We start from the raw sequence: 14,591 nt of genomic DNA, 5'->3' as shown, positions 1-14,591 counted from the left end.
CATGAACATCAAGCTCTTGGCAAGAGGGAGGAAGAAGGGAGTGACCTGACAATGTACCTTTCGCCATCCTGATGATTTTGTCAACATGGACGGAATAAGCACAAACAAACAAACATATCAGTTTATTCATTCCTGATGGAAATGAAAAAACTGAAGTTTTAAGTACCTCATGTCTAATGCTCTGTTCCTCCCTCTGTAAATCTATGCCTATAACACTTGTAAAGGCTATTATTGTGATTTACTTTGACATGGTGAGGGCCCTACGGGAAGGTCAGAGTTAGGCAGGATCCTTGGGTAGAGGGCACAAACTTGTAGCCCACAGAACAAAGCACATAAGATCCAGAACGACACAAGTCCCTCCGTCCCCCAACTGCAAAGGTGGGTTATTGCACGTGTGTACACCACACAGAGGGTAATGCTAATTGTTTGAATTTTAGAATCTGGCCCACGGTTGTCCCAGCCTTGGCACTATTGACATCTTGGGCCCAGTAATCCTTTGAAGTGGGGGCTGGTCCTGTACATTATAGAATATTAGGTAGCACCCCTTAGCCTCTGATTTCTAGATGCCAGACATGGCCAAAAGTCCTCTGGAAGACAAAATCACCCTTAGTTGAGAATCACTGATCTACTGCAATTCCTTAAATCCATGTGTTTCAAACTTCAAATCATCTGAAGAATCTAAAAGACAAACTAAGACAAAATTACATGATAACAAACAGCTGTCCCAGCTCCTCCATTCTGTACCTATGCACTCAGAATCTCTAGCCTTGGGACCCTGGAACCTGAGCTTGCCAAGTGATTCTCAAGGACACCCAGGTTTGTTGAATGAACTGAAGGTGTGTCTCCTCTTCCTAACAGTCCTCGCAAGTAGTCTCTGTCTCCCAAAACAGCACCGAGACATGGAAAGCTCTTCCTTGTACAGATTTACAACCTGCTTTCCATAATTTGGTTCTAACCCTGCAGGGGGTGGGTTTGGGAGATAATTGGCTCTTACATCATTGTGCATTCTTGCTAAACATAAGTTTATGTTTACCACATAAATTCCAGGTTTGAGTATGAAAAAGTTAGACTTGTAAGGCCAGATGCAGTGGCTCATACCTGTAATTCTAGCTCTCTGGGAGGCTCAGGTAGGAGGATTATTAGGGGTCGGGAGTTCAAAACCACCCCGAACAAGAGTGAGACCCCTGTCTCTATAAAAAATAGAAAAGTTAGTTGGGCATTGTAGTGGGCGCCTATAGTCCTAGCTACTTGGCAGGCTGAGGCAGAAGGATCACTTGAGCCCAAGATTTTGAGGTTGCTGTGGGCTAGGCTGATTCCATGGCACTCTAGTCTAGGAGACAGAGTGAGACGCCTCAAAAAAAAAAAAAAAAAAGAGTGTAGGTTTTTTTTTTTTTTTTGAAAATCATAAACTCCTCTTATCTTTACTGGGAGTTTCAGGAGTCTATTTTGAAATTCAAAGCTGAGGCTTGATGTCAGCTTTTCCCCTGTGGTCTCCCTTTCCCAAGGCAGTGAGCTAGGGCTTCCCTTGCTATTGTCTGAAAGTGAGAGAAGAATTGAGAAAAATGAAGAAAGTTCCTACACTTTTTCCCTGAGATGACCTGAAATGTCCTAGTATTCTATCTTTTGCACATACTGAATTTATTTTAATTATTTCATATTTCATAGATATTTTAAATTCAAGAGACAGAGTTAGAAATCTTTGGGAAATAGTAACATAATCTTGTGGTCCTTGTCAGCCTTCTTGTGGACTTGGAACTATTCAGCAGAATGTGCTCTGTGTAGAATCTTGTGTGTGGTGAGGACAGAGGAAATCTAACCAGATTCTTATTTTCTTTCTCTCACATATGAATGTAAACTGTTTACTCAAAGAGACATTAAAGGCCCTTTTAAATTTTGCTTAGAAATCATCCTTTAAAAAAAACTTAATTTTTTAAAAATTAGACTTTTTACCCCTTTGGGGTAGGTAGTTTATTCAATTTCTGAAGTAAAGGTGATTTATGGCATGTCAAAAAAACCACATTAGTTCATTCGTTTTTAAAAATAACTTTGGAGACATAATTTATATACTGTAAAATTCTCCCATTTTCATTATATAATCTATGATTTTTAGTAAATTTATGGTTATGCAACCATTATCATAACTTAATTTTAGAATATTTTCATCACTCCAAAAAGGACCTTAGTTCCCTATGCACCCCTGCCACAATGATTTGCCTATTGTAGACATTTCACATAAATGGAATCATGTAATGTGTAGTGTTTTATTACGGGTTCCTTTCAGTTAGCATATTGTTTTCTAGGTTTGTCCAAGTTGTAGCTTGTATCAGAACGTAATTCCTTTGTACAGCTGAATGACATTCTTTGTATGTGTCCGATGCACCTGTCTATAGGTGGGCACTGAGGATGCTTCCATACTTTGAACACTGTGAATAGTGAATTTGTGTCTGAATTCTTTTGCTTGATATTATGTTTGTGATATTCACCCACAATGAATTCACCCACTATGCTGTGTGTAGCATATCTTGTCTTCAGAGTTTGTCCCCATTTTCCAAATAATTTAGCTTTTGCTCTGGCCTCATTGCATTGTGGTAGATTAAACTGAAGTCAGGAAGAAACAAAAGTTTGAGAGAGGTGGACTTTATCTGCATATGTAACTGATTCTAAAGGGGAAGAAACATAGACCAAAAAGATTAGAAGTTTATCAGCTGTGGCTGTGAAGAGGGGAGTGTGAATATCTCTTGCATCTGTTATTGTTTTCTGTTATTGTTTTTCTTGCTATTCTTTCAAAGAAGCCATTGCTTTTCTGAAAAAAAGATTGTAATTAGAGCTGGGTTCAGTTATTAACAAGAGTAAATAGTCCACAGAAATCAGAAAAAGGAGAGGTAAGGTTTGCAAGCAGCCCAGCTGAGTATGGAAGGCTCAGAGTCTCTGAGGCCCTCTCTCCTTCATCTTAGTTGCTGTGAGCGGCATTCTGTAGCAGTGACAGGACACAATGTTTGGAGGCTGTGGAAGCTCCGAGGAAACTGAAGTATCCAGCATGTGCTATATCATCTACCTCCTGCAAGGAGCTTAGAGGAAATCACAACCACTGAGGACCTGGTTACTTCAAGGGGCATAACTCATATCGCTGCCAGGAAGGGGGCACTGACCAGCGCTATGCAGCCAAAGAGGCCCTCGCTGCCTTGAGATACACCCAAGGGTTCCGTTTGCCTTTTACTACTTTCCCTAGCAAAACGAAGAGATACAAAATCATGTTTCCTAACAGATGTGAGGTGGAAAGAAAGAAAGAAAGAAAGAAAGAAAGAAAGAAAGAAAGAAAGAAAGAAAGAAAGAAAGAAAGAAAGAAAGAAAGAAAGAAAGAAAGAAAGAAAGAAAGAAAGAAAGAAAGAAAGAGAGAGAGAGAGAACATGCTAAGGAGGTAAAATATATTTGCTACCCTTAGAGGGATGGGAGAATAGAAAGTAATTTAGATATTCCCTGTCACCCTGTGTAATATTTTAGAAGCAGTTATACACAGATTTCTTGCCTGTAATACAAAGGAGGTGAATCAGATGCACCTTAAAAATAATGCTAACAGTTTATAATTTAGTGAATTCCAGATGTTTTCTGGAATTAAATACATAAGTTTCAACTTCCTCATCTGTAAAAATCTTTGTAAGGTTGTTAGGAGAATTGAAGTGCATAGAGCTGCTTCTAAAATACAATACCAGGATGAGAACTTAATAGTTATTAAATTAATAACAGTTAGTAATAACATGATTCCTGGTAGGTCGTGGTGGCTCAAGTCTGTAATCCCAGTATTCTGGGAGGCTAGGGTGAGTGGATTGCTTGAGATCAGGAGTTCATGACCAGCCTGTGCAAGAGCGAGATCCCATCTCTATTAAAAATAGAAAAAAACTAGTTGGCCCATCATAGAGGGTGCCTGTAGTCCCAGCTACTTGGGAGGCCAAGACAAGAGAATCCCTTGAGCCCAAGAGATGGAGGCTTCTGTGAGCTATGATGATGCCACAGCACTTTGTCCAGGGTGAAGGAGTTAGACTCTGTCTCAAAAACAAAACAAAACAAAAAAAAGATTCTGTTTTATTATATGCTATAGTATACTATCTGTTGGAAATAATTATTCCATTGTCTGTCTTCATCTGAGACAGGTGATCTAGTTGTATTAAGTATATTTCTTTCTTTATGTCTATATAATTTGAAAATGACCTTTCAGAGACATAAGTTATTGTGTAAAGATGGATAGATAATTCAGAGCCTTTCATGCTGCGTTGTAATTTAAGAGTGTCTCTGACATATAGCCATCTGCCATCTTTCATTCTGGAGGTGGCCTATTATTAAGTCAATACTTCACCTTTCATGACATCTTAGAATCCTGGAAATATGATAAACTTGTTCCTTAGATAATGCTCCTGTATGAAATTCAGATCACCCAATGTGCAGGATGCTGCAAGGTGTTCTAAGCGACCTACACAGTACCTATTTGGAAGGATGGATTAAGACAGAAGAGAAAATGTTGACAGTCAAGGAAGAATTAGAAAAGAGCCACTGGAGAAGTATCAATAATACCGCACCACACGGGTTCAAAGGCAAGAAAAACTACAATCCACAGCCAGGGAGAGGGAAGGCATGAAAGGCTTCTTGGAGGAGGCGGCATTTAAAGCATTGATAGCACATATTAGGAGATGCTTTTCAGTGGTTTCCAAACTTCAGTACATCCCCAAATCCCCTGGGTGCACCTCTACAAGTTCTGACTGGGTAGGCCTGGAGCTTAGGGGTTTGTATTTTTGAAAGCTCCCCTCATGTTGCTCATGACCAGTCTGGTCCTCCTTAAGCATTCTTGCTAATTGTACGCAGTAAAATGTGTATTAAGCATTTGATGTATTCATTCATTCAACAAATATTTATTGAGCAATGCTTTTGTGCTAGGTGCAGATTTGAGTACCTGGGTATAGCAGGAACAAGATAAGGGGTTTCTATTTTAGTGGAGAAATAAATATGAATGGAGCTGTATAGAAGGAGCTTTAGCTACTAGAAAAGGTGAAAGGAATCAGCGTATCTCTTAAGAGTTCAATACTTGTTAGACAAGAAGATACACCTAGAAACTATGTAACTATTGTTTCAAACAGCATAGAAGAAAAGTGAGCAAGATAATGTCATTCAATTATAGCTTCCCAGAATCTGTCCTAAATCTGATAGGGACTCTAACACTTCCTTTCATTTTTACCTAAGAAAGAGAAGAGAATTTGGTAAAGTAGGTCAAAATATGAATAAGAAGGAATGTTTCAGCTGCCCAAGCAAGTAAAACATATTTAAATACCTCAAAAAACTGCTATAAAATAGGAATCATTTTTAGCTAGTCATTAACGTGAGCCGTTTCCTTCTTTTTTTGAGACAGAGCCTCAAGCTGTTGCCCTGGGTAGTGTTGTGACATCACAGCAATGGCCAAATCCTGGGCTTCAGTGATTGTCCTGCCTCAACCTCCCAAATAGCTGAGACTACAGGTACCTGCCACAACACCCGGCTATTTTTTTTTTTTTTTGGTTGTAGTTGTCATTGTTGTTTGGCAGGCCCAGGCTGGATTCGAACCCACCAGCTCTATTCTATGTGGCTGCCACCTTAGCTGCTTGAGCTACAGGTGCTGAGCCAACATGGGCTGTTTCAAGTGCTCCATAACCTTTATTATCCAATGTGTGATTGAAAATAACAAAACTGAGACCAGCCTGGTTGTTCATGCCTGTAATCCCAGCACTCTGAGGGGCTGAGGTAGGTGAATTGCCTGAGCTCAGGAGTTTGAGACCTGCTTGAGCCAGAACAAGACCAAGACCCCTGTCTCTATATATAGCCAGGCATTGTGGTGGGCACCTGTGGTCCCAGCTGCTTGGAAGGCTGAGGCAAGAGGATTGCTTTGAGCCCAAGAGTTTGAGGTTGCTGTGAGCTGTGACGCCATAGCACTTTACCAAGGGCAACAAAATGAGACTTGGTCTAAAAAAAAAAAAGAAAAGAAAAGAACAAAACTGTACTTGTTTAAACACGGTGTGATTGAAGTTTTTCATTAATTTTGCATTCCTCTCCAGTAGTTCATTTTAGTCAAGCTTTACTATGTTATCCAAAACACAGGCTGGAGGACTGGGTATTGAGCTGGCTACATATGCATCGTAAGTAAGTGCAACCTGAGAAAACACAGATTCCCAGGAATGAACTGTGGAGATTCTGATTCTGTAGGTTGGAGTGAGACCCAGGAATCCGTATTTTTTTGTGAGATCTATGTTTTTGCAAGTACAAATTATCTGTATTTTAAACATTTCCCAGCAATGTGTATTATATAAGGAAGCCCCGGAGCTGATACAGAACCAAGGAGAAACCAGAGTCCACTAACGACTCAATTCCTTTTCCTCCATGAAATCTTTCCCAGCTCTCCTAGAGTTTATCTTAGTTTATTTTAGGTTATCCTCCCACTCTTTCTTCAGAGTTTGTCTCATTTCCCAGTAGAGCTCAGGTGCAGGGACTGTGCCCAAGTGCGTGGGCCCGGGAGCAGGAGCGGCAAGTGGCAGCATGAATGACAGGAACTGTCGCCCTAGTTTAGTCCAGTGCGCGTGTTCTGCCTAGGCAGAAACTGTGCTCCGGGTGGAAGAAGAGATGTCCCCAGAGTCGTCACACTGACTGGTAGAACAGAACAGGGACCAGAACACAGTGCTTGTCCCACCATATCAGGCTTTTTCCCCTCTCCCTTTTCTCTCTTAATCCTGACACCCCTGGGTAAGATCAGTCCTGCTACTCATACTACATGTAGGCTTTAGAGAAAAACTGTTGATGAGAAGTATGTTAAAACAATGTTTCCTTGAGACGTCCTACCAGGCAGAACGTGAGTCACAGCCACCCCTCCCCTAGACAGAGAAGTAGGATGTCAGGCTAGTCCTGGTGGCAATCCAAGGCCAGCCCTAAGGAAGGGTGAACAGCACTGCTGCTCTGGTGGTGTCTGCATGGCAATACCAAGGTCTCCCCAGGTTTCTTTTCTTTCTTTCTTTTTTTTTGTTGTTGTAGTTGTCGTTGTTTAGCAGGCCTGGGCCAGGCTCAAACCTGCCAACCTTGGTGTATGAGGCTGGCGCCCTACTCACTGAGCTGTAGGTGCTGAACCTTCCTCAGGTTTCTTATCCTGTGGTTTGCTAGTCCCATAAATTCCCACAGTCTTTTCACTAGACATGAAAACCATTTTTATGCCAACATGTCATCCCACTGTATTGGCATAAACTATAGCAGTATTGAAAAAACAGTATGGTTCATTTTATTTTAAGTCAAAGGACAAGTTAAAGGTGACTTACTGTATCCAAAAGAAGTTTTTCAGCTTTGTCCCGGCTGATACTCTCATTGTACCATCTGAAAATGGGAAAAAGTCATATGTCAATGACATTTTTTAAAGTTTCATTATTTATTTATAAAAGATAATGCTAGAAAGTCATATATCATACTCTGTTTCTACCAGTGCTTTTATTTATTTATTTATTTATTTATTTATTTATTTATTTATTTATTTTTTGAGACAGAGTCTCACTCACTGCCCTGGGGCTGAGTGCTATGGTGTTATAGCTCACAGCAACCTCAAACTTTTAGGCTCAAATGATCTTCCTGCTTCAGCCTCCTGAGTAGCTGGGACTACAGGTTCCTGCCACAATACTCAACTATTCTTTTTTCCTTTTTCTTTTTCTGCTATTTTTTTAGAGACAGGGTCTTGTTCTTGCTCAGGCTGGTCTTGAATTCCTAAGCTCAAGCAATCTGACTGCCTCAACTTCTAGGATTATGGGCATGAGCCACCATACCCGGCCTCTAGCAGTGCTTTTAAACTCAAAAGTAAACTCAGGTAGTAAAATATTTGATTGGAGAGAAACAAATAAAACAGCACTGGCAAAATATTAACGATTGTCGAAGCCGGGTTTGGGGCACACGGAGATTCATTATGTCATTCTCTCTACTTTGCATTTCTTGGGAATTTTCCAAAATGTTTTAGAAAACACTTATCTTTTTCTCCATTTCATGAGTCAGTAGGTAGTTACATGTAGGAGGGTGCTAGGGCAGTTATAAAAATTTATTATCAGTTTGAAAGTTTAGCAAATAAATATCTTTTTGAAACAACTGCTATATTTTCTTAAGAGTAGTCTTCCAGACATTCTGCAAAGTAATTTAATTATTTTTATAATTTTGTTGTCTAATTTTTTGTTTCCATCTAGACACCACAGAAACTTAGGAAAACCACTTAAAAAGTGGTAAAGAAGGCTTGGTGCTTAAAGCTCAAGTGGCTAAGGCACCAATCACATACACTAAAGCTGGTGGGTTCGATTCCAGCCTGGGCCCCCTAAACAGCAATGACAACTACAACCAAAAAAAAGAGAAAAAAAAAAAAAGTGGAAAAGAAGGATATAAATGAGTTTTAGGGATGAAAATTTTTATGTTGCTAACAATGTTTGAGCCACATCCTGGCCTCCCTGGCTACTTATTAGCTAAGAGGAGACAGAATGATCATCAACTAACCATTAGTTTTGAAAACTAATAAATCCAGAAGGAGAGAAGTTGTAGGTGGGGAAGGAATACCATTTTACCAAGCTTGTTTGGCTATTGAATAAGAGAATTAGTGGGTTCATTTGAGATTTTTGAACATTATGTGGCAGGACAGTATTTTATACCTCCAATTAGATTATCTAATTGAGGGCTGGCAAATAGGCTTCATTTCATGTACAAGTCACAAACAATTACTGATGGCTACCTAGAACTGCACTGAAAAGGTTGTTGTCAGTCTGGGCAGAGTGGATAATGTGTTATTATCAAAGAGTGATGTCTTGGGTAGGCACTGTGGTTGACTTCTGTAGACCTATTGTGGAAGGCAGGAGGATTGCTTGAGCCCAGGATTTGGAGGTTGCAGTGAACTAGAATGATGCCACTGTACTTTAACCCCAGAGACAGAGCAAAACCATGTCTCAAAAAAGAAAAAAAAAGTGATATCTGCCTGAGATCAGTGCATGGGAAGGGAAGTCAGCCTTCCTTCACCTTGTCTGACCCTCCATTTTATGGAGTCAGGTCATGACTCTGAACCAAGGCAGGTGACATGATCCAATCAATTTACCAATCCACAATTATATTTTCAGGAAGTACATTTTTAAGTTCTTGTACAGATCTTGTCTCAACTAGACAGCAGTAAATTCAAGGATTAAAAAGTCATCGCACTGGATACCTTTTATATGTACAGTTATATAAGATAAATTTCTGGATGTTTGCTTGTAAGTCATTGTCATTTTATTTTTTGAGACCTATAATCTGGAAAATGGAAACTGATAGCCCACAGTGTAAATAGGACCCTATTTGTTTATATAGTGTAGTATTTTATTTAAATGTGACATAAAACGCCTTTAGGTCAGGGAATATACTTTCCTATGTGCTCCAGACTATGCCATTCCCTATTGCTTTATATTCTGTTGGAATGTGGAGTTTGTGTCCCCATCATAAACCAAGAGATCTGATTAACAGCAAAAACAAACGAGCAAAATTACCAGCCAGCCTCATGGTCATTTGAACAAGTGCCTATTCTTTTTTCTCCAAAGGCATTGACTATTAAAACAGGAATTTTATTTTCTTTAAGCATAGTTCATATATGTTTCATTTCAGCTCAAAGTATTCTTGGAGTTGATGATTCATCAGCTCGCTAAGGGAAGGGCTATTCACACATACCTGAGCAAAACAAGTCTCAGGTTGACAGACTCTTCGGAAAATGATAGCTCTTCACCACAGAAACTATCAGAATTTCAGCAACAAATCACTTGACCACATTTGAACTAATAAAGACCCTAACGTGTTAACAGGAGTCCCCATTAACTTGTATGCTTCAGCCATGGTATTTTATATTTGGTGAGTAAACTTTTTTATTTTTAATAACTGCAAACTTACAGAAAAGCCATAAAATGCTATATAAAAGAACTCTCATGTACACTTCACCCAGATGAACCAATTGCTGATATATTATACATTTATTTTACCAGTCCCTTTATGTAGACATATGAATAGACCTTTTTTTGGAAATATTTGAGAGTTGCCTTTTCTTCCTAAGTACCTCAGAGTCTGTTTCCTAAGATATAGAATATACACTTATATACAACCACAGTACAATTACCCAAATTATAAAATTTAACATCTATATGATACTATTATCTGATTGCAGTCCTTATTCAAATTTTGTAATTATTCCAATAATGTGTGTTGTAACTAAAAAAATATATAAAATTTTTTTTAAGACTCAACATTCAATCCAGAATTAACAGTGCATTTAGTTACCATGTACTTAGTCTTTAATATGGATTAATTTCTCAGCCTTTTGTGTCTTTCATGATACTAACAGGTTTTTTTGTTTTTGTTTTTGTTTTGAGGCAGTCTCCCTCTGTCACCCTGGGTAGAGTGCTGTGACATCATCATAGCTCACAGCAACCTCAACCTCTGGGGCTCTATGTCTCCTTCTCAGTGCATGACATAAAGGAGGCACATGATGGTTTCTTCCTACATAATCGACGTGAATTTTGATCATTTGCTTAAGATGAGGTCTACCAGTTATATTTATCTGTACTTTGTAATTATCATATAAGTTAGTTGTGAGGAAATAATTGAAGGCCGTGTAAATGTGGTGTGCTTCATCAAATTTTCACCCTCTAGATATGACATTCATTGATAATTCTTACCTTGATCAAGTGGTACTTTGAGTCACAAAATGGTGATTTTTAAACTTTATTATAGATTAATTGGCATTTTACTGTAAGAAATAGCTTTTTCTTCTTATTTATTTACTTATTTATCAATTTATCTATTTATATCTATATTCTTATAATACTTTCAATGATTTATAGTCCAATAATGTCATTATTTATTTTGATACTCAAATTGTCCCAGATTTGGTCAGTCTTTTAAAGATGACTTTTGTGACAATTTGACACATTCAAATCATTACAAAAATTTCTTTTTGAGTATTTCTTTTCTTTCTGGAGCAACAAGTTACTCCATATTCATCTTGTTCCTTTGCTTCCCCAACCCTGGAATCCCAAGCTATTTCTCCGAGAAGTTTTCATTCTTTTTGGCGGGAAATGTTATTTAGGATGATAGAAATGCACCTTGTTACTGCTGTGGTGTTCCTTCTGGGCCCTTCAACACCTGAGCTAGGAAATAAATGTACATGATGTGTGCTTTGTTTGCTACAACTGGATTTTATCAAACAGTCAATACTTCCATTAAAATTATATCCATGTGAACTCTTTCAAATGATAGCGTGGAAATAAACACTTGCACAATTTAAGCAGATATTTAGTATCTATTATAGTTTGTTGTTTTGGTATTAGAAGTATTGTGTTAATGTTTTAAGTTAACTTACATTTGAACCAGTCTTCATAGTGTTTTTGCCTTCTCAAGTAAGTACAGTATTCCTGCTATTCCCAGTAGAACCTTGTCTTTTTACTACAGTCTACTCAAGTATCTGAAAATCATCCCTTTGATAAAAAAGTAGTGGCTCAAGGAGTAGGGCGCCGGCCCCATATACCATAGGTAGTGGGTTCAAACCCGGCCACAGCCAAAACAAAACCAAAAAAAAACTGCAAAAAAGTAGGTGAAGTACCCTCCTTTTCCTCCAACAGGTTCTCCCCTACTGTTTATTTAAGAATTAGAGCATGAGAGAAGAAAGTGAATCAGAAAGGCAAATGTAAGGTATTTTTACAGTCAATGAATAATTTAGTTCTAACCCAGGGACGATTCCTTGGTATTTTTTTTTTTTTTTTTGGAGATAGAATCTCACTCTGTCACCCTGGGTAAAGAGCTGTGGTGTCATCATAGCTCACAGCAACCTCAAACACTTGGACTCAAGAGATCCTTTGGTTGCAGCCACCCGAGCAGTTCAGGCTATAGGTGCCCAGGCTATAGCCTAAAATTTGTTCTATTTTTAGTACAGATAGGGTCTCATTCTTGCTCAGTCTGGTCTCGAATTCCTGAGCTCAAGTAATCTACCCACCTTGGCCTCCCAAAGTGCTAGGATTATAGGCACAAACCACTGCTTATTTTCTGAAAACAAATAAAATATCTTACTCATAGGTTTTCAGGTTATTTGGAGATTTTTCCACCAGATAACTGCTTGGTACATATCCTTCATGCCTGTTAAAAGGAAAATTAGTATTTAGATTAATAAAGAACTTTTACATCTTAATTTTATAGGTTTAATCCACTCAAAGTCTTTGAAAGGTGAGGGACTCTCACTCTATTTGGCCTTTGTGATAAGACAATTCAAAATTCAGAATATAAGAATAGTAAAAATAATACAACCTTCCACCTGTTAAAGGCAATAAATTTTACCACTTACATATAATAAATTAAAAGGGCCATAAGGCTTAAAAAGCTCTGTTTGCTGGTTTCCACACTGTGAAATTTCCTCTACCGGAAAATAAAGTCTCTATTTTCTTTAAGGAAACATTTCTTGTGTGTGATAGTGTTTTTTCCACTTTAGTGCATTTTATAATCAGGAAACCAAAATAATTAAAATATAAAAGATGACTTTCCAACCACAGGTTCTAAAAGATATTATCAGTTGGTATTGTAAGGTTCTTAAAAAAAATTTAAAGGCTCCCTAATTGAGCTTCTTCAGATATCAATGGTATGATATTAATATAAACATGAGAAAAAGGATAAGATATGGTTGGGTTTGGGGGTGGAGAGCCACTTTTGAGCAAGAATTAGTAATTGTGCATAAATAAAAACATAAATTAATAAGGACATCAAAATTCTTTACATTTGTGTATAGCTGTGCAGTCTCCAAAGCACTTTCACGTTCGTTATCTCATTTAAGACCACAATGTGAAAGCAGTGTCCTTTCCACTTTCTAAAATGCTGTCTTCCTATTATCTGTCAAATAAAGGACCTAAAGCAGATTATACATAAAATCCCTCCATAATCTGCCAATCTGTAAAGATCCTTGATAGTTTCCATTCCAGAAAGTATATACTTTTTTTTTTTTGAGACAGAGTCTAACTTTGTCACCCCTGGTAGAGTGTGGTGTCATCATAGCTCACAGCAACCTCAGCCTCCTGGGCTTAAGTGATTTCTCTTGCCTCAGCCAGCCCAGTAGCTACGACTATAGGCACCTGCCATAACGCCTGGCTATATTTAAAGGCAGGGGTTTCACTTTTGCTCAGGCTGGTCTTGAACTCCTGAGCTCAGGCAATCCACCCTCCTCGACCTCCCAAAGTACTAGGATTACAGGCATGAGCCACTGCACCTGGCCATATAAAGTGTTTTAATTTTTCTTATAATAAGGCCAATTTTCAATCTAGTCATTGTGTTTATGGGGAATGTGTAATCTATGTCACAGATTTGTTCAGAGTAATGAAGAAATCAAGAATGGAGATGTCAAATACAGGAGGATTATCTCATGTTTCATGGGAATTGAACATCCAGCCTCAAAATTATCCCTTTTTGCAGTTTTGTGTTTTTTTTTTTTTGCTGGGGCTGGGTTTGAACCCACCACCTCCGGTATATAGGGCCAGTGCCCTACTCCTTGAGCCACAGGCACTGCCCTTCAAAATTATCCTTAACTCAGTGCTCAAGGCAGCCATTGCCAAGCAATAGAAGTTGGCTTGTTCTGAAATTTGCCATTCCTTCTGTCCCTCTATTTGGAATCCCCTTAATTATTTCTGGTTTTGTCATGCTATATGTTTGCAATTATATTAAAAGATCAAATTTTAATAGTATTTTTGCTGTTGAATAGAATAACCATGTTTTAATATGATAACCATGTTGGGTTACTTACATAAATGATAATTCTCATCACTTGTATGTGGATACACAGAATTTACACAGTTCTCTCACTTTATCATCTCATTAATTTTCTTAACACTGTGAGATAGACAAAGCTGATATAATCATCTCTATTTTACCGGTAAGAAAATGGATTCACAGAGGGTAAGTGACTTGACCATAGTCACACATGACAAGAGTGGCTGATACTAAAGTCCAAGATTTCTGCCTCCCCATTTTATGCACTTTCTACCATGCAACATGATCACAAAGCAACCAGGGGAAATTCCCAGAACTCTGGCTGCTGGGGGTGTCCTCTTTGATGCCTTTTCAAGTGTACAGTTAAGCCTGTCTGCAGGCCACTGCACAAAGCGTAAACTGTCATTTGGGCAAACAAGACCTAGGAGAGGAAATTTCCTGGCTCATTAGATCCACTAAATAATGTCAGTTGATTGAACTGATGAATAGCTGAGTAAGTCCCTTTGGTGTTTGCAGACCCAGGCAGTCTTGAACCTGTTTCTGATATGAGCCTCTCCTGAATAGGCAAGAGGGGTAACATGACCTGCCTCATTTGCCTCCCTAAGTCAGCTAGAGAAGGAGGCTCCAGACAAGGGGCTTTGGGTCTGTTCTTAGCTAGCAAACTATACTGTGTTTCAAACCACAGGCCTGAATCTAGCTACATTTTACATCTCACTTCTGCCTCCACCTGCAATGGGGTTGACAAGGCTACTTAAAGAGAAGGCCTTAAAGTACCTTGAGAATGTACATTCTGGTCTATGTAAAAAGCAAAG

General features: G+C 38.6%; 1 protein-coding gene across 1 annotated transcript in view; it reads right to left on the bottom strand.

The window, feature by feature from the left end:
- The window catches only part of ITK (IL2 inducible T cell kinase), a 72,802-nt gene that overhangs the window by 16,696 nt on the left and 41,515 nt on the right, over window positions 1-14,591 (bottom strand). The window contains exons 7-8 of the mRNA XM_053567239.1: window positions 12,100-12,165; window positions 7,320-7,374 (exon numbers count right to left, since the gene is read on the bottom strand). Of these exons, the coding sequence (XP_053423214.1) occupies window positions 7,320-7,374; window positions 12,100-12,165 (121 nt within the window). The remainder of the gene's footprint in view (window positions 1-7,319; window positions 7,375-12,099; window positions 12,166-14,591) is intronic.

This window comes from Nycticebus coucang, chromosome 17 (assembly GCF_027406575.1).
Source record: "Nycticebus coucang isolate mNycCou1 chromosome 17, mNycCou1.pri, whole genome shotgun sequence".
Lineage (NCBI taxonomy): Eukaryota > Metazoa > Chordata > Mammalia > Primates > Lorisidae > Nycticebus > Nycticebus coucang.
This window is presented reverse-complemented; position numbering and strand designations above follow the sequence as displayed.